This window comes from Rhineura floridana, chromosome 3 (assembly GCF_030035675.1).
Source record: "Rhineura floridana isolate rRhiFlo1 chromosome 3, rRhiFlo1.hap2, whole genome shotgun sequence".
NCBI lineage: Eukaryota > Metazoa > Chordata > Lepidosauria > Squamata > Rhineuridae > Rhineura > Rhineura floridana.
This window is the reverse complement of record NC_084482.1, coordinates 74966013-74985370: the sequence shown is the minus strand read 5'-3', so window position 1 is coordinate 74985370 and position 19358 is coordinate 74966013. Positions and strand designations below refer to the sequence as shown.

The 19358-nt window shown below is 42.2% G+C and overlaps 1 protein-coding gene across 1 annotated transcript in view; it reads left to right on the top strand.

Annotated features, from left to right (window-relative positions):
- Positions 1 to 19358, top strand: part of ADGRL1 (adhesion G protein-coupled receptor L1) — a 158904-nt gene that overhangs the window by 103978 nt on the left and 35568 nt on the right. The window contains exons 4-5 of the mRNA XM_061616632.1: positions 6816 to 6925; positions 18846 to 18860. Coding sequence (XP_061472616.1) covers positions 6816 to 6925; positions 18846 to 18860 — 125 coding nt within the window. The remainder of the gene's footprint in view (positions 1 to 6815; positions 6926 to 18845; positions 18861 to 19358) is intronic.

The window sequence follows — 19358 nt, the reverse complement described above, 5'->3', positions numbered from 1 at the left end:
GAGGAGGTGCCAATTTGCAGTGTGCGTTCCATGGCTATTTAATGTGGCTGAAACACACAGCTTGCAACTGTCACGAGGCAGTGAGATATGAATTGGGCTGCATTTGTCATTCATTTTGTCTCCACAGAAACAAAGGGTGTTTTGGATCTGGTTGCACAGTATGTAGAGTGGTCTTGGGTGTAGAACCAGGCATTTGCTGTGAAACTCTGAGAACCTGAGCTGCATTTTATTTATTTTACACAGTTTTACTGAAGGTTTCACGTTGTTGTTTTAAAAAAAATTTCACATGGAGCATTTGAAATAAAATACACAAAAATTATACATTAGTTATTATTTTTAAAAGTCTATCCTGCCTCATTCTTTTTTAAATTTTATTCTCATTTTCAAATAATAATAGTACCCACAATGGACTCCCCCATCCCTCAAACCCCAGGTGACCTCACCTGATCCCATAGAAGAGTTGCCACCAAGTTCAGAGTCAAACGTAAGAGTTCAATAGGCCATCCATAGTCTGGTAATATCCTGCCTCAATTCTATAGGCAGTTTTCATTGATAAAATCTCAATATCTTATGCATTTGAATATACATACCTATTTTTCATAATATTTTTCATAGTAATGCAAATTAACCTGTAGCTTAGTCACAGTCTTTTTATAATCACTGTGCTAATTGGATGCTTATTCTTAACGTTCTTCATCCTGTAAAACAGATGTGTGGAATCTTTGGCCCTCCAATGATGGTGTACTACAACTCCCATCATCCCTGGCCATTACCTGTGCTTCCTGAGGCTGATGGGAGTCATAATTCAGCAACATCTAGAGGGCCAAAGGTTCCCTACACCTGCCATAGAAGGACACTGTGGTGATCCTAAGGAGTGCATGCTCTAATAATATTTATATTAGAGTTTTCCTCTTATGAGCTCTCTCCATGAAACATCCAAACTATCTTTAAAACTCTTTTGAATAAGAAGCCATTGCAGTTTATGTGTGGATGCTGCCTAAAGGGAAACAGCTCCTAGTGCACTTGCTACGAGTGCAAAGGACCCTCCCAGCTCCTTGCACCAATCCACCAAACTGCTTTTTAAGCCAATGAAAATTTAGGAGCACGCTTGGGAGTTCTTTGGAGCCACCTGACAAGAGAGAAACCCTCCAAAAAATTGTGTAGAGGTGTGGATGGTGTGTGCTTTTCTGCCCCCCTGGAACTGTGCTCCTTGCATACAAGCTCCTTAAGAAGCATGTAGGTAGAGGCTGTTGCAATAAATGTACATAGACTTCTACCAAGACATGAAATTGAATCTAGTCATTATTTCCCACCAAAGCTAGTGAAAGCACAATGCATTTCTCTGGTGCAGATTCTCACAATGCTTTTTTTTTTTGCTTCATACTGGTTTGTTTTTGTTGTGGCCAACCTGCTTTGAATTAACAAGTTGTAATTGCTCACGTGCATAGGTTTGCCATTCACTCAGTGTAACTTTTTGCACACAGTTGCTGAATGGACAATCTCGGCATGTAGTGAACTAGTCCACAAAACCAGTCAATTAATTTACAAGTTTTTCTCCAAATAGTGTTTTTCATGGCTTAATCTGAGCCAATTTTCTTTAGGGTTCAGCTTCAGAAAACATGTTTTCAGTGTCAGGGCACAGCCGTGGAGTAAGTGGAATCATAACAACGTGGAAGACAGTGACTCTGAGCATGTGCCCTCTACACATTTGGGACTGTGGGTTAATGATTCCAAGTCAGAGGGTCTGGCTTTCAGGTGGCTTGATGCCTGGTACCTCTATTTTTAGAAATTAAGCACTGGGGATCTTCATGGTTTTGTAATTAAGTACTATGGTGCTTGATTATTTATCCTCACATCAATCTCCAATTCTGGTGCTGTATCTGGATTGATTTTTACCCAGCCCAGAGAAACATCTGCTTCTCATACCCATGCATACATTGTTTGACCTAAGTAGCTGTAGCCTCCCAAATATTCCATAACTCATTCGTTAATCACATAGCTCTTCGCCTTTATAGATTGGCAGAGGCCCTATAGGTTGGTGATTGGCTCCCTTTACGTCTGCTCACTTTTGCTGGTGACTGGCTGCTCACCAACGTATTTCTCTTTTTGCTTCTATCAAGAGCGAATGGTAAGTTTCGCCACCACCACCACCAGCAGCAGCAGGCAATAAAGAATCCCTGAGAGCTTTGAGTAGTAGGTTTTTTTTAAAAGCAAGCAACTCTTAATTGCCTTTAGCAACAAAATTCACTAATGTTTTTAACAATATTCAATGTTTAATTTGTTACCAGTACCATTCTCAAGGCATTTACATGCTGTTTGAATTTTCATTTGTGTTACTGAATATTATCCATTAATTATACAAGCAGAGTTTTTGCTGCTGAGCAGCTCTATCTGTTGCCTAAACAGCTATCCACAATCCATGTACACTGCAGAGGAGTCCTGTTGAAGTCAGCAAATAAAGTGGATTGTAAATGGGGGTTTATAGATTGTGCAGGCCTGAACCTGGACCATTCTAACCCCTGACTGAAACTAGGCCCTCACACAAGAACATAAGGAAATCCCTTATGGATCAGACCAGTGTTACATCTAATCCAGGTTCCTTTTTCCCACAGTGGCCAACCAGATATTTCTGGGAAACCCACAAGCAAGCTGTTGTCCTCCTGTTCTGCTTGTGGGCTTCCCAGAGACATCTGTTTGGCCACTGTGGGAAACAGGAACCTGGATTTGGTGAACTGTTATTCTGATCCAGCAGGGCTCTTCTTAAGTATTCATGTCAAGACAGATTTAATTTGAGGATTTAGTAGGGCCTAGGCCATGATTGAACAACTTGTGCCCCTCCCCCCACCCCAAAGTTAATGCCATATGTTGTGGCCTACAAGGTGCTTGTATGTCATACCTGTTGCTTTTGGTCCTAGAAAAGTAGCATGAGCAGGAAGTTTAATGAACCTCCTTGGTATGTTGCCATATAAGGCTAGGGAGTCATGTTTTTCTTGATAGGTTAAAAGGTCTGGTTTAGTCCCATAAACTGCTTTCAGTGCCCTGGAACAAGTGGAATAATAAGATAATGGAAGTTCTCAAAAAAATTTCCAGTAGACAAATTGAAAAACGCCAAAGGTCTTGACAGATCACTTAATGATTTTTCTGCCTGTTGCAGAAATTGTAATGTGCTGTGCTAGATGCTGTATGATTTTTAATTGTATTATTCTATTCCTTATATATTGAGAATTCAAATTGTAATACAATAAAATACAATATAAGAAATATATGAAGCAATAAAAATACAATTAAATATGAATCTGAACATTTAATGCAGTGGATGTACCGTCTCCCTTCTTCAACCACAAATTGACAGACATGCCATGGACCACCTGAATGAAGCTCACAAAACACTGGTGGTCCACAGGCACAGTTTGGTGCCCCTTGAGATAATGTATTTGGGTATGTGCCTTTTGCTCTTCCTAATTACTGAGTAACCACAACTAGTGACCGTGCAGCTAAGGTTCAGAACCAAACTTAAATGTTTAGCATATGGCATGTGGTATGTTTCTTCCTAGACTGTACCACTTCAAACTGCAGGTTGGGGATTACATGCTTTAATAACAACAACAACAATAGTTGTTGTTGTTAATTTTTTTTTCACATGGAAAATAAACACTGGAGTTCTTTTCCTTAACATGCCATCTTTCTCCCTGTGTGGAATCTTTGTTGTGGGTGAAGAGCCAAACTTGAAATTCCTCTCTTCCTGTCCCCCTCTGCATTCTGAAATGGTACAGGTCATGGTGTGCTATCACAAGTAGTACAGTTCTGGTAGATGAATGGTCATCTACTTAGTCGTATAAAGGTCAGAGGATGTGACTTCTAAACAGGGTTAAGCCTTGGCACACTTTATAAACTAATAGATGCATGATTTCATGTGAGATAAGGTTGCAGGAACTGGATATGTTTAACATATAGAAGATTTTATCAGGTAGGTGCCATGTTCCCACATGGGGCAGAATTACTAGCATTTTGAAGTTTCTGTGTTAATATTGAACTAATTAATATGTAGATTAAACAATTAGAAACTGGCAGAAAAGAATGTGACTACCTGAATTCTTCTTGGCACAATTAACCAAGTCCCTCCTATATTGGCTGTGACTATCTGCCATGAAGGCAGGTTAGAGTTTGAAGGGAGACCTATACGATATGTGGTGAGGACAGTTTACTCTGGATAGCATAGACTTTGATCCAATGTAGGCTTTGCAAGATGGCTCTTTTTATAGCCATGATGTCTCCAAACATAATAAATATATTCATACTTATGCTGCAGCCATTTACTTTTTCATTAGATGAGTTAATTGAGAAGTGATAATGGCCACTCATGCTGGATGCTGTTTGTTTAAAAAAGATTACTTTTTTGCTTACAAAACATTTATTTTTTGTCCACTTTTCCCCAGATAATATTAGTATTTATGTGGTTTCTGTGGTTGCACAATCCTTGTATTTAAGGACTCCTTGTCTTCTACTTCATGGGTGGAGCTTTCTGTGAACCAGAAGATGGACTCAACTGCTCATTGTAACATTTTATTTATTTATTTAGAAGCATTTGTATACTGCTTAATATTTCAAAAATCTCTAAGCAGTGCCAAAGATGCTATATGTTTTGATGAAGGGCACTAGGTATGCAGCAGATAGATGCGTAAAAGAAGGTCAAGTGGATGCCACTGCTGCCATGAGACACACACCAAGCAACTGTCGCTCAGATATGGCATTAACTCCAAGACTGGACCTGAATCGTTCAGATCAATATATGAAACCTCCCACCCCTGAGCTTTTGGGCTTTTCCTTCCCCTCCTGTTCCTGCCTGACAGTCTTCCAGCCTCCCTTCCCTTTCATGTTTTTCCCCTGCCAACGGCATAATGTTTTGTCTGTCTCTAAATCCTGTGTGCAATTTTCTCCTTTGGCCATTTTCTTCACTTTTGTGTCTCCTCTGCCTCTTTCCCCCTCCCTCACAGTCTTGCTTGCCTGCCCACTGCCTGCTCTGTCCCTCCCTCCTTCAGCCTCTGTACCTTAGGACTCTCTTCTCATTTGGCTTTCCAAGCCTCAGCCTCCCTGCCTGATCAACAACACTGCCTCTTTCTTCTTTCCTGACAACATCATTCATTCATTTGTTTGTTTCTTTTCTGCCAGACTGTGTCCAAAGTGACTTGCAATATGGCAAATGAATAACAATAAATGAAAGTTCGAAAGACAATGAGCTGGTTTGCACGGAATGCTAAGCCAAATCATGGCTCCTTCCCTTGTCCTCCTGCCACTGCGAGCGAAGTTATGACTGGGCTTAGTGTCTTGTCCAGACATGGCTTCATGGCTTGTCTTCTCCATACTGGAGTGAGACAAGTCTTGAGTCTGGGTTCGCACGACATGCTAAGCCAAACCATGACTGAGTTCACAGCAGTGCAGCAGCAGGAGGACCAAAGAAAGATCGCAGCAGCTACAAACTCCTTTTAAGTGCACAGCTCAAAGATCAGCTGTGCAATGGATGGGCACTCCATACAGCAAGATCTGAGAAAATGACATGGCATTTGGTGGGGCTTCTCCTCTCATCCAACCCTTTTTGCTGACAAACTCGGCTTCCGTGAAGCAGGTGGCGGCTGCCCTGCCCCAGGGGCCCGAACTGATACTGGCTCCAGTTGCTTTGGCAGCCGACAGCCCCTGGGAGTCCCCCTTCCAATCTCCCTTGCCTGTTGCATCAGCCTTTCAAGGGAGAGCAGGTGGCAGGAGCTAACGAAGTGGGAAATGGGGGGCAGTGATTCTTGGCTCTACTTCTGGACCTGAGTGAGGGTGAGAGGCAGACAGTTTAGCAATGGGCTGTCAGAGGACTGTCTGCTTGAACTGCCAGTTGTGATCTGGGTCAGCGTGCTAGGAGAAAATAAAAATAACTACAATATAGGGATTCTTACATTTAGCGCGGATTATGTGGGGGCCAGGTTATAATGTGTCTCTCCCCTACCTCCACCCCCCATGATCAATTCACAGTGGTGTACAAGTCCAGGGTTTTCTTACCAAATGAAGTGATATTGGGTCAGATGGACCCATTATCTGTTACTGGGGGGGGCGGGCAGGAATGGCAGAACCACATTTCATTCCTGCAAGACAGCATCCAGGCCTGAAGGGCTGTAAAACCTCAATGATATATTGAGTTGTCCTCTTGGGTGCTTGTACAAACTTGTGTTTGAGGCCACCTTTGAGGGATCAAAGGAATATAATTTGCTATCACTTGGGTGTCTGCATACACCTATGGGGTTATGGACATGTACGAAAAATACTTGGATTTAGCTTGGATTTGAAGCGCTGTGTTTGTGCATAAATACATTTCTCAGATGGACACTGTGCTAAAAGAGGACTATATAAAATAGCACAATATAATAAAAAAGAGTAATATAATACAATATCACAACAATCACATTTTGTTGGCAGTCTCTGTCACACAGCTTTTTTTCATGGAAGACAAAGCCAGAGCTAACAGATGTATCTGACATCCAGCAAGTCTTCTGCAGACCAGTCCTATAATGGGGTTGGTGAAGGGCTCCGTATCACTGTGTTATGACAGAAGTGTCTTTGGATTATACTAGTAATAGTTGTACCTGTTCACTGCTTGCATCAGCTGCATACCTGAGATTATAATCTGCATCCCAAACAAAATAGCAGTGCAGCAGTTTTTCAAAGATTCTAGAAAGTATGTGCAATGGTGAGTATCAATCAGTGCCACCTAGCGGTTACCTTTAGAACTGCATTATGTGTCAGTAGCTTAACAACCTGTTCTTTTTCTCTTTCAGGTGCAATAATAGGACACAGTGTGTCGTGGTGGCTGGCTCAGATGCTTTCCCAGACCCTTGCCCTGGCACCTACAAGTACCTGGAGGTCCAGTATGACTGTGTCCCCTACAGTGAGTCCATTTCTCATTGTACTCTGATGCTTCACTGTATTTCTGTTCTTGTTCCAAATAAGATTCCCACCTGACCCAGGAAGGAGAGAGACTCCACAGGCTGGCCTCCTAATGCACAGCCAGACATGGGTATGGGATGCACTTAGAGGAAACATCAGCTAGGCTTGGAACTAAAAAACAAGCCGTGACATCTGTGTCTATAGTGCTGGAGAGGAGATTCTGGTGGCTAGAGTGGAGCTGACTAAAATGTCAGTGTTCTGAGAAGATAATTTAAGGGGTTTAGACCTGGATAACTGGGCAACAGGATTCCGGGTTTCCATCTGCAGATCTATCACTAACTCACCATGCTTGGCTGATCATTGCCTTAGTTTCTCTCTCTTTTTTCTTTCCATACCTGAGCCCTAACAAAGGGGGCTTCAGCAAGCACAAGCTAGACGGTCCACGACCCTCCTCCATTTCAGCACCTGATACTGATTTTAGGTCAACTTGAGCCTTCTGCCAGTAAACCTGCACCAGGAATAGGACCATATTTCAGCCTCCCCCCCCCCCAAAAAAAATCCCTGAAATTTGAGGAAAACAACTTCTGAGTAGTACAGACTCTCAGGGGAGAGACTAGAGCTGTGTGTGTTTGAGCCCACATGTGACTGTGTATGCAAGGTGTAGGTACTTGAAATACATGTATGCACAGTATGTATGTTTGTTTGTCATTGATGAGGATATGTATGGTTCTATAGCATTTGGCTCGTCCTTAGTCTATGTGCATATTTGGTGCATCAAGTGAGTGTCCATGTGGACAATATGCCCATATTTATATTTGTACTTAACATGTTCTGGATATATATGCATTGCGTTTATGCATATATGGTCTGTATATGGTTGACACAATGTATTTGTATGCACACTCAGGTGTATGACCATCTTCATGTTTGTGTGCAATGCATGTGCACAGACTCTGAGTGTGTGCACATATGCATATTTCAGTTTCTTAGAGTGTGCTTGGGGGTGATTCTGTGTGCCTTTCCATCAGGCAGCAATAGGCGGAGATGGCAGAGTTACTACCTCTGCCAGCAAAAAGCAAGGCTGAGAATGACTTATGGGCATGGCTTCCTAAAAGACATGGCTGTCATCATTCACTGGGGCTAAGACAATTACTCATTCTTTGAAAGCTTGTAGGCAGATGGGTGTCTGCGTGTTGTATGTAGACCTGTTATATGAGCATCTCTATGAATATGTGTGTATGTACACCTGTTATATGAGTATCTATGGATGTTCACATGGTGTGTGTGAATTCACAAGCACAGGAATACTGATGGTTGTGTGCGTAAGTGTGGGCATGTTTACTGAGCGTGGGCATGTGTGTTCTGTATGTGCTTGCAACATGACTCATGTGTGTTTTAAGCACAAACCCATCTGCATCCAAACCAAGACACCTGCAGTGGAACTTAGGGTGTGGTGGGGGGACAGTCCTAAGAAACCTCCTCCTCAGAAGGCAGTGATATGCAATTATTTTTCTCAAAACAAGATGTGAATTTTGTTTGTTTGTTTTAAGTCTTGTGCCCATAAACTGAGTGCAGCACAGTTTGATTTCCTGGCTTATGAGACAGAGTGTAGGTAACAGTGTGGAGGTTTTTATGTGATGAGGGTTCTTTATCTCCTCTAGACAACCTGCTTCATTCATTCTGATGGAGTAAGCTTGATGGCTTGGCTGCCACTCCCTGACATGGTCTCATAAGTCATATGTAAGCAAACTACCATGTTAGGGGATCCAAACTAGGGTTGCAAAGGTGTCTGTTATTGAAAATTATATCCTTATTCAAAAAGATTATCCTCCATTTCAGAACAGCCCCAAAGATTATAACTGAAATCCCTTTCTCTTTGCACCATGAGACCTGAGCAACCTATTGTTGCTGAAATGTTGATCTGGCAAGCCTCATACAATCCACTGAAGTGCTAGCTTTGCAGTGTCTCTCCTCCCTGGGTCAGCGGCTCATACACCCTCCTCCTTTCCTACTCCTGTGTTGCTTGGGGTGTTTGGGAGGTTTGCTCCTTGCCTTTGGTGTCTTGCACACTGTCCACTGGGTCTAGGGTCCATGTGGGTGGGTCAGCCTCACAGGGTGTGTCCCCCTCCCTCTCCCCGCTAATACCACTTTGGTTTCTCCTCACAGACGAAGTGGAGCAGAGCAAAGCAGGGGAGGCATGGCCTCTTAACCTTTTAACCTTAATTCCTGCCCCTTTTCCTTCTAGCTACCGGATGGCTTCAAAACAAATCAACGCTCATCTCAGGGTGAAACCAGCCCTGACTTCTCACAGTTAACAGCACTGGGGATACAGCAAAGCAGCAAAGAGCATTAAAGGTTAACCAGGAGAGCACCTGGGTAATGAAAGCATGTGTGGGGAGGGAGAGACAGGGATGGTGTGGGGGGATGTTGGAAACAGATATCAAGGCTAATGGAAAGGGAGAGTAACTGATTGTGGCAGAGCTGTGACACCAAGAGTGCCCCCCAACGTAGGGGGCACATTTACAAGCTCATTCATATGTTCCATACATACATGTGTACATACTATTTCCCAGAAATATATGGAGAGTTATGGACCTACATGGTTTCGTGCTTGAATATATTTGAGGGCATACATGCTCCCTCACTTGCACATTGTCTTGTGCCCTCCCACATGCATGCACTTATGTGTGTTTGGTTTCAGAGGCAGATGAGCAGAAGACTGCTTGCACAATGTTCCTTTCTTGGCTTCTACCCCTACTTCAGCCCCATTCAATCCTTGAAAAGCTGCTTCTGAGGACTAAGGGACCCTCTGGAACAGTATATGATGGGGTGTGAGGGAGACAGGGAAATTGGGAGAATTCAGCAGGGCTGCCTTGCACAAGCAAAAGTGGCTTTTCTGCTCTCTGTGAGACATCTCACTGAGCCACGAGAACATTTATATACATTGCCATGTTTACTTGCATACTCTGCACCAAAGTACCCACTTATACTTGCTCATATATGCAGCCATACCTGTAAACCCTCTTGCTCAGACACATGCAAACGTTCATCGGCCACATTCTGACATGTTTCATGACTTTTAAACCATGGTTTGTGAAGCTGTGGATAAGTGCTGTGGTCACTCCATCCTCCCTCACATTTCTCCTCCTTTTGTCCCTTCATGTGGCAACTTTGAAGATCCTGGCTTGTGTCAAGCCATAATTCCCAGTTACGTCCAAACCAGGGAACTTTGCCTTAATGTCATTTAACAAACCAGGATAATAAGCCAGAATGCAGGAGTGTATGTCCACATTGAAGAAAGAGCACACAGTCACATTGCTTGCGCACAGCTTCACAAACCATGTCTGAACACAGCCATTGTGTCTTCACTCAAAACCCAGGTTCATTTTTACTATTCACTATATACATAGCTGAAATAAGGATGATTTTCTGTCAGTGTGACAGAATATTAAAGTCACGGTGCTCCTCTCTCCTTGTGATTCAAATTGCTAAGGCAACATCCTCTTCCAAGCTGTTCGCTGTAGAAGAGCAGAAAACTATCACATTCTCTCTAGTTTTACCACACATCAAGAAATATATTTATTTCTTCAATATTGGCAAATATTTGGCACCAATATTAGCTACAACAAATGCTTCCCCACTTCCTCCAGGAGTCAGGTCTCGTGGGTTTCAATATACTACTACAAGTGGAATGGAGCCAGAAACAGAAAACTGTTAGCCCATTCTCAGACTGGAAATGATTGAACTGAGCAGACATTTTGGAGTAATTCTTACCTTGAATTAGCATAGACATGTGCTCGATTCACAGCAGGTAGGAGAGAATCCTGGGGGTGGAGGGTGGGGGAGAGATGCTATCACCCATCCTGTTTTAATGCTAAAGACCAGGGTGGGAGGCATGGCAACCATGGTAGGACCTCTTTCAATGAGAAGTATCAATGCCAGGCATTTAATCCATAGTGCTTTGTATGGGATATCTAGTAGAATCTGAACTCAGCTATGCTACAGTCATACCTCACTCTGCCTCTGCATTTCTACTGCTCCCTGCTGGCTGCCCTACCCTGCTTCCTTAAGCAGAGGAATGGCTTGATCCAGTGCTGTTGTCATTGGGGTCAGGGCTGGTGCAGGTGATGGAAGGGGAAAGCACAGGAAGCTGGAAACCCATGGGGGAGAGGGGTGGATAACCGAGGGATGACAGAGGTGGGAGGGGCCTAGGCTGCCAGACCCTTTTGCTTCCTTCCTTTGCAGCGTCCTCCACTCTAACCAGACACTGATCTTCCTTCCTCAGGGGCCAATCTGACATGTGGGGGGAAAAAAAAACCCAATTCATTAAATGTGTCTGATTTTTGATTTTTCAAAGTGAATTGTTATTACTGTGTCAATATTTTTCAAAACACAACCTCCCTCTCCCTTCCCTCCTGCAAGCTCCTTTCCCCAGCTTTCCCTTCTCTTCTTTTACTCCCAGTTTTCTGCCACTTGCTCTCTTTGCTTTCTTCTTAGGTCAGATTGCTTGCTTCCCCTCTCTTGAGGGGCATTTTAAATGATTGGCTGTGGATATTTCAGGAACTAGTTGGGATGCCACCACTCCCACCGGGAAATGGTTGCTTGTAGTGCCTGCATTCTTTCTTAAGAGAGAGTGGACTTGTAACAGGATTTAAAGTGAGGCAAAGAAATGAGAGTTGTAGGGAGACCAGCCACTTGATAAATCTGGGATTAGGTGCTTAAACAGGAACTCCAAGATACAAACAAAAATTTTGGAGCCCAGCCTTAGCCAGTCCCTAAGCCTGCTTGGAGCCTAAATAGACCTACCTGTGTCTGCACTGTGCAGATTTGGATTGCACAGATTTAGAAAAGGTTCACGCTCTCAGCATATTCTGCACTACAAAGGCTGGAAACAGACATATCATTTTTAGGGTGAAGCTAAGATGTAATTTTTAAAAAGAAGTCATAGGTTCTTTATTCATGAGGTAAGCTTAGCTTCTTCCCTAGTTTTTCCATTTGCATAATTTAAAAAAAAAAATTAAAATTTTTAATTTGTTTTAAATTGTTTTTAAAAAGATGTGTTTTAAATTTGTATGTTTGTTTTTGATGTTTTTAGTTGCTGTAAACCGCTCAGAGAGCTTTGGCTATGAGGCGGTATACAAATACAATCAATCAATGAATCAATCAATCAATCAATCAATAAAAGAGACATTTATTCCATCAGTTTAGACTGTCTTACTATTCTTCAGTAAGACTGCCCACTTTAAAAAAAAGTATCATAAACACATATATATGTGTTCATCCTTTGGTTTGCCTAAAAACACCACAGAACTATTATTTTTAATTGCTAAACTTCCCTAAGGATTGGAAGTAGATGGAGATGTCTTGGTGAAATCATGGGCACAGCCAGTTGGTACTGTCTACAGCTGATTTTGGCAGAGTAGTTTGAGAAAGTTACTGCTTCCTTTGTTGTACACATTCTTTTGTTCACTTTTGCCTCTGGTCAGACAGATTTTGCAGGTCTTTGAAACAATACAAAAGTATGCAAAACCTGTTCACTAGAGGCACAATTTGGACAAGTGTACACAGCAAGAACAGTGACCCCTCTTTCATATAGGTGTCTGGGGGGGAAATGATTATCTGCTCTCTAGCCCAAATGTAAGCTAGTTTGGGTTTATGTATGGTTTGTTTTTATGTACACCATTTAGAAATGCAAATAATTCAACAGTAAATACATATTTTAAATAAAATAAATCAGATTCTTAATAGGTTTAATCACCATGGCTTCTCCCATTTCACATATGTGAAATGCTGTAGTTTCATCAGGATGCTGAGAATGCCTTGTTAGAGACTCCCCTTCATTTTGGAGAACTACATTTCTGAAGATTTCTTTGTTGGAAGGTTGAACACGCTTGAAATTGGTTTAAACATTAATTGTAGAGATACCCATAGACACCCTAGGCAGAGCCAGGGGGAAATGGCTAGTCAGTAGCGCTGTTACAAAAGTATTTTGAGGTGTGAGCAATTGTAAACATGAGACAGAAAGGAGTATATTATTGCTTTTACAAAGCAAATATTTTGGTTTGGTTTGCTGGCAATAGGAAGTAATAGTTGTGCTGCATTCTTGGCATTGGTTGGACTTCAGTGAGAAATGTCTGTTTCATTTTGGGTACTACTTTGAAAGGAAGATGAGAAAAACTGGAAACTGTTCAGCAACCAAGGAGAATAATAAAAATCTGAAAGGTATAAGGAAGGGTGAAGGAGCTGCATATAGCAGCCTCAAGAAGAGACGAATAAATGTCACATTCTTAACAGTCTTCCAATATTTACATTTAATATGTCAAATAACAGTTCCTACTGCCAGTGAGGGTAGGACTAAAATGAATAGGTTTGGGGGCGGGGCTATAGATCTAGGCTAAGTACTTTGTAACCACAAAATATTTGTAACCACAGGAGCAACTAAGCATTGGAATAAATTGTGGAAGGAGGACATGGAATGTCTTTCTTGGGAGTGTTACAAAATCGCTACATAAACAAATGTGGGAAACGTTTTAGCAGTATCGACAAGATAATCTTTAAAAAAAAATTGGCTGTATTTATACTATAAACATTGATTCATAATTCCATATTTTTTCCTCTGCCCACATCTGGTGTTGGCAGGACTGGAAACCCTAGCTATTCCTTCCCAAGTAGCTGTGGCCCTGTATCCTTGGTTGAATCCACTGGCTTTTGTGAATGTGGTCTCTCTTTACGCCTTGGCATTTTTTACTCTCACCCCCTATCTCCTCTCCTGACTATAATTCCAACTAGGGAGCCAGAGTGGTGCATGACGTGACACTGCTGGAAAGTGGCTGTCATTGAGCAGCCCTCAGGCAACTAGCATGAGAATTCTCTTACTGACAGGCCTACCTCACATAAGACAAGTCTAATATCTGGGCCTCAGTTTCCCTCCCTTCTTCAAAGAAGAGAGCATCTTGTGCACACCCAGCCTACAGGAAACTGGTCTCCTTGTTCATTTGTAGGAACTTGTCTATTTCATATGCACGAACTAATTCCGGATCTAGAATGCTGCTTATACCTTTGAACATGCAAGCCATATTTCCAGCTTTAAAAAAAAAATTGTAGTAGACTATTTTTAAACTTTTTTTGCCTTGGATGAAATTTGATTAACAGCAAATGTGCATAGCAGAAATAGCTTATTCCACCCTCTTCCTAGGTTTGCTAGGTTGAGTGGACCAGGCCCCATTCTTTAACTGGGGCATCCTCTTTGCAGGTTGGTTTTAGGATTAGGACTGTGAACCTGTTTTTCCTGAGAGGATTCAAGAGCCTGCAAATCTAGCAAACCCTGAAGTATAGTGATTCCTTTTTTAAAAAACAGGTCTTTCTATTCTTTCCTACTTGTTTCTTGGGCCCTTGCCTTATATAGGCCTCATGCAGGCAATGTATTTTTAAATTAGTCTGAAAAACAGCCCCTCTAGGCATCCATGACCCTACTTGCTTCAGTACCTGCATAAATCACAGTCTTATAAAGATTCATTTTTATACACACATCCTAAAGCAATTATCTCCTTTATTTGCATGGAAAGCTGGGGTCCACATATGCTCATAAACAATGGTTATATGGTGACCCTCTGGAATGAAGTCCTGGCCTTCTCAGCCACAAAGTTGGTTATCTATTTAATTTTATTTTCCTTTGTTTCAGTCAAAATTATGTGCAAGTCAGCACAAATTTGGTATCACTTGTATGCTTATTTTGAATCCTGGCATCAACCTTTTTTTAATTACCCAGACTCTCACTGATCCAAGCAGGAAAAACATCCCATCTGCATTCAGTTTAATGTTAAGCTGTGACCAAAGTCCCAAGGTCCTTCAGAAACTGAATGAAATCCTCAAATCACAAATTTGGTTAAAATGTTTTAAGGATTTTAAATAATAACATTTTATTTCTTAGCTGCTGAGTGTCATTTTATAGTAATTATTATAGTAATGCATTAAAACCCAAAAAAGAGTGTCATGAAGGCAGAGTTTGAGAATACTGTGAGAATCATCTAGTCCATCCTCTTTGTGTCCTTTTCCTAGTCATCTTGGACCATGCAGTGTCCCCTGAAGTTTCAAATATAAAATACAACATACAAAATCCTGAATTTTCTTCAGTGTTCTAAGATGGAGTCATCAAGAAATACTGTTAAATCTAAGAATAGAAAATGTCAATAGCAGAATTATCTGAAGTAGGTATGTCACTCTGCTTAACTCCGAAGAGATAGTAAAATTGATTATGTTCTGATTAATAGATACTAATAATTCCTTGGAATGTTCTTTTGTGTACCTGCTATTCATTTCATTTCCTTCCTTGCTTATGCCAGTTTTTTCTGTTCTTATTAAAGTTTGCTTTTTCATGAAGTCTGAGGCAAAGTCAGCCTCCTGCAATCCTGCCCACCTGTACTTCTTCTGTTTACACGTCACCTTCCCAGATGAGCAGCAGCTCCACTATAACCTTATTCTTCCTCCAACGTATAAGAGCATAAGCAGAGACCAGGGGCGTCACTACCGGGGTGCGGAGGGTGCAGACTGCACCCAGGTGACACCCTGAGGGGGGTGACACCCAGACCCACCCCGCCCTGCGCCGTTGGACAGCAAAGGAGCCGAGAAGCGTTCCGGGTCGGCGCAGCCAACTCCTCCTCGGAGGCAGGCGGGCGAGACCGACAGCAGGTGTCTGCTCACTGGCGGTGAAGCTGGGACGGGCCTTCCACCACCAGCCTGGAGCGCGCGGTGAGTGTGTGTGTGCGTGCGTGCGCATCCCCATCCATGCACTTGGGAGGGCGTGCGCCAGAGGTCCGCACCCCTCCCCGCACTCTCACTAGTGACGCCGCTGGCAGAGACCTGTAGGAACAGATGAAAAGTTCCATTTAGTCTAGCATCCCAGGCTATGTTTCCTACTGGGCCATATGCTCCCAGAATGCCTGTGAAGGCAACAGTCCTTTGTCTACCAACTTGTATTTGATGGCTTACTGACTCTGAACCTAGAGATTTCTTTTAGCTTTCATGGCTAATGGCCACTGATAGACTTAGGGATTTGTGCAATCCCTTTCTAAAGATATCGTTACATCTGACATATTTTTTAACCCTTACTCTGGCTATGATCTCACTGGAGCAGACTCGTGTTATGAATGCTACACACCATTGCACAGCTGTCCCACACAATCTGGACAGCAGTATGAGCCAGTTGTTTGTTGGCAACCTGTAGACCACCAGTGGCTAGAGTGATTGTTGTACCAGCATCTAGAAAAGGTTGGAAACAATTTCAGCATTGCTTACATCACACAATCACAAGCACAGTGTAACTCTACAGTATTCCTTTTGCTTCCTGCTGTGCTGTAACAATTGCTGAAGAGAGTGGAGACAACTTGTTTCTAACACCTCTTTTTTTTATCTCTGCATAATTTTATTTATACGGTATTACCACAGCCTACAAAGTATGCTGTTGCAGACCTTGCTCTGGAGGAATGAACTATCTCATCCAAAAATACTAGGATCAGCAGAGTTGCTGTTTAAATTAGTCCATCCCTCAATCTGTCTGTCTGAGGGACTGTCACTTCTAGCCAGTTCTAGCAGCTCTGTCTAGTCCCACCAAAGCTCAGTTATTGCTTATAGAAAGCATCCTGGCCCTTCCAGTCAGATCAATGATGTGACCCCTGATCATGTCTGAACCCTGAAAAGATCCTAAGAACTGGCCCAAAGGTTTCATCCCCCCCCCAAATTCCACTGGAATTTCAAAATGTAGCCAGTGTAGTGCTCTTCAGATATTGTTGGGACTATAACCCCCATCATCTCTGACCATTGGCTAGACTAGCTGGGGCTTATGGGAGTTGTAGTCTAATAACATCTAGAGGATACCATGTTGGCTACCCCTGCAATACAATACAGGATTAGAAATGCCACTTTGTTAAGAAAAACAGAGTCTGCATTCTGTCTTGTAGCCCCAGAGAGCTGCTATCCTGGACTCTGTACTGGAAAATGAAGGGGCATACCTGCTCCAATTCTGTCAACAAAGCACACCTTCTCGTGTAAAACTGCATAGGATTTAGCTTTCTAGCTTTCTATTCTCTTGAATGAGGCAACATACTGTCTCTGCAGTCTGTGGCTAGATAGGAACTGGTACTTACTAGGAGCAAAAGTTCAAAAGATAACTGATTGGAGATCTTTATATTTTATGACAGATTATGTCTGAATCAAAAGCAGTCACTGATCTCTACAGGCCCACTGGCCTCTTTGGATATATAGAAACAGGAATGCCTTTGGGAAGTTTTAACTGTATGCATGGCCCCAAAGATGAAATGAGAGCATGACGCACTGAAGATTTTCAGTTACTTTCTGTTTTTGAGCAGCTCCTCACCCACTCACCCCAACTCCTTCCCACTCCCTGGCTATGTACAGATGCTCGCTTTTTAAAAGCATAGAAACAGTATTGCAGAGTGTCACGGCCCATGCTGTACACCTCAGTTTTTGTGCCTTACCATGGTCTCTAGTCAAACTAGTTTGCAGGTTTTCAAATCGCTTCAAGATGTATCCTAAAATAATAATGATACCAACAACAACAAAAAATAATAACACTGGAAAAAATAGTATATAGTCAATATACATTCATGTAGCCCTTTAAAAAGAAATAAATGGGCAATTTGCCTGAGGAGTGAAATTGAGTAGACCAAAAACTTTGCAACATGATCTCGTTAATTTCACTCTTTGGAATTTGAATTGGATGTAGGGAAATTGCCTTTCTCCATGATGTCTGTATAGCTGTAAAGATACTGATGCTAGATCAGGACTTAGTGGCACAGTTGAGGGGAAAGCACTCCTTTTGCGCCATAGAAAAAATTGTTTGTATACATCCACAGAGAGCAAAGCAAAGAACTACTGCCAGTGTCTTAACAAGTAGCATATTTTATATAGATGATCAAGTGATTTGAAAAGCTACCAATACTGGGGTCATAATCTGCATGGAAGTGCAGCTGGGGTAGAGTTCACAATTTGTCTTGTATTCTAAGGTTCAGTCCTTAGAAGTCCCTAGTTTGTTGGACTTAAGAAAGACTTTTTCTCTAAAAGGCCCTGCAGAATCGCTTCCAGTCAATGTTGTCAGTTGATGGACCTTTGGTCTGACTCTGTATAAAGCAGCACTGTATATATCAGCATTGACATCAACAGCTGCAAGTTCCCAAACCAAAAGAAGAAGGTAGTGAGACAGGTATATTTATGCATAGTTTGCAATAAGAATTATTAGTTGGAACAAAAGGATGGATGGATTTACAGATAGATAAATAGGCAGATTCATGTGGTGGCGAGGTGGATAGGCAATGTTTTTATAGTCATCAAAGGTCAGCCTTAGAATTAAAAAAAAAACACACACACACATTCTGAGATTTTTTCTTTTCAGACTCTTGCTCTTTTCCTTTCTCACTTTTCCGCTTGCTCTCCCTTTCCCTAATCCTGCCTTCCCTTCCCTCCACTCCCCCCTCCCTCCAATGCTTTGAGCCAGCAGCCCCCATTTGTGTTTTGTTCCTTTGTCGTCCTTTCTGGTTGGTTTTGATTTCTGACTTTTCTTCCGAAGGGCAATGTCGCCGGCACAAAATTAAAAAGAAAAAAACCCCCAAACTGTAAAGCTCAAACTGATCAGACGAAAAAGAAAAAAATGAAAGAGTACAACTACCACCACCAAACCCAACACGCTCTCTGCCTTGAAATGATTCCAAAGCGGGAGGGGCTAGTGTTTGTTGGGCTGGTGGGGGGAGGGAAGGGGAGATTTGCAATTTAAGAAAGAAAAATTGTTTCTTATTTAGAGTGGGGGTGGGAGAAAAAAAAGCAATTTAATCTCTTTTCTCTTTTTTTTCCTTCTTGCACCTTTTTTTTTCAATATATTTTTCTTCTCTCCCTTCCGATGCATAAAGTAGAAGTGGAACAGAAAGGTAAACAACAACATTACCACTGACCCCACCCCTAACCCAGCACCTTGTTTTTTCTCTGTGGCCATATTTAATGTGACCTTCCTTTACCTTTTCTCCTCAATCCTTCTTCTCCTAACCTCCCACCTCCCCTTCCCTTGGTTTTCCCACCTCTTCTCTCTTTGGTCTCACTAATTCCAATTGGCATCCCCCTCCCACTCCAGAAACAATAACTCAACAACACCCAGCAAATAAAGGATATAAAGTAAACATCTAACAACTGTCCCTCCAAACCTTTCCATTTTTCCTTGCTCACATGTGGAGGGGAAGCACCATTAACGTCTGGGTCCTCGCTCTGGTTTCGCTTCCTTCAGGGGAAATACACTTTTCCAAACCGTTCTCTTCGTCTTTTATCATTCAACTGATTCTCTCTGCTCCTTTCTTTGTGTTTCCATGGCAACCAACTGGGTACCTTGGCCTACCTCAGCCACTACTTCTCTCTTTCTTTTTTTTTTTCTTAAT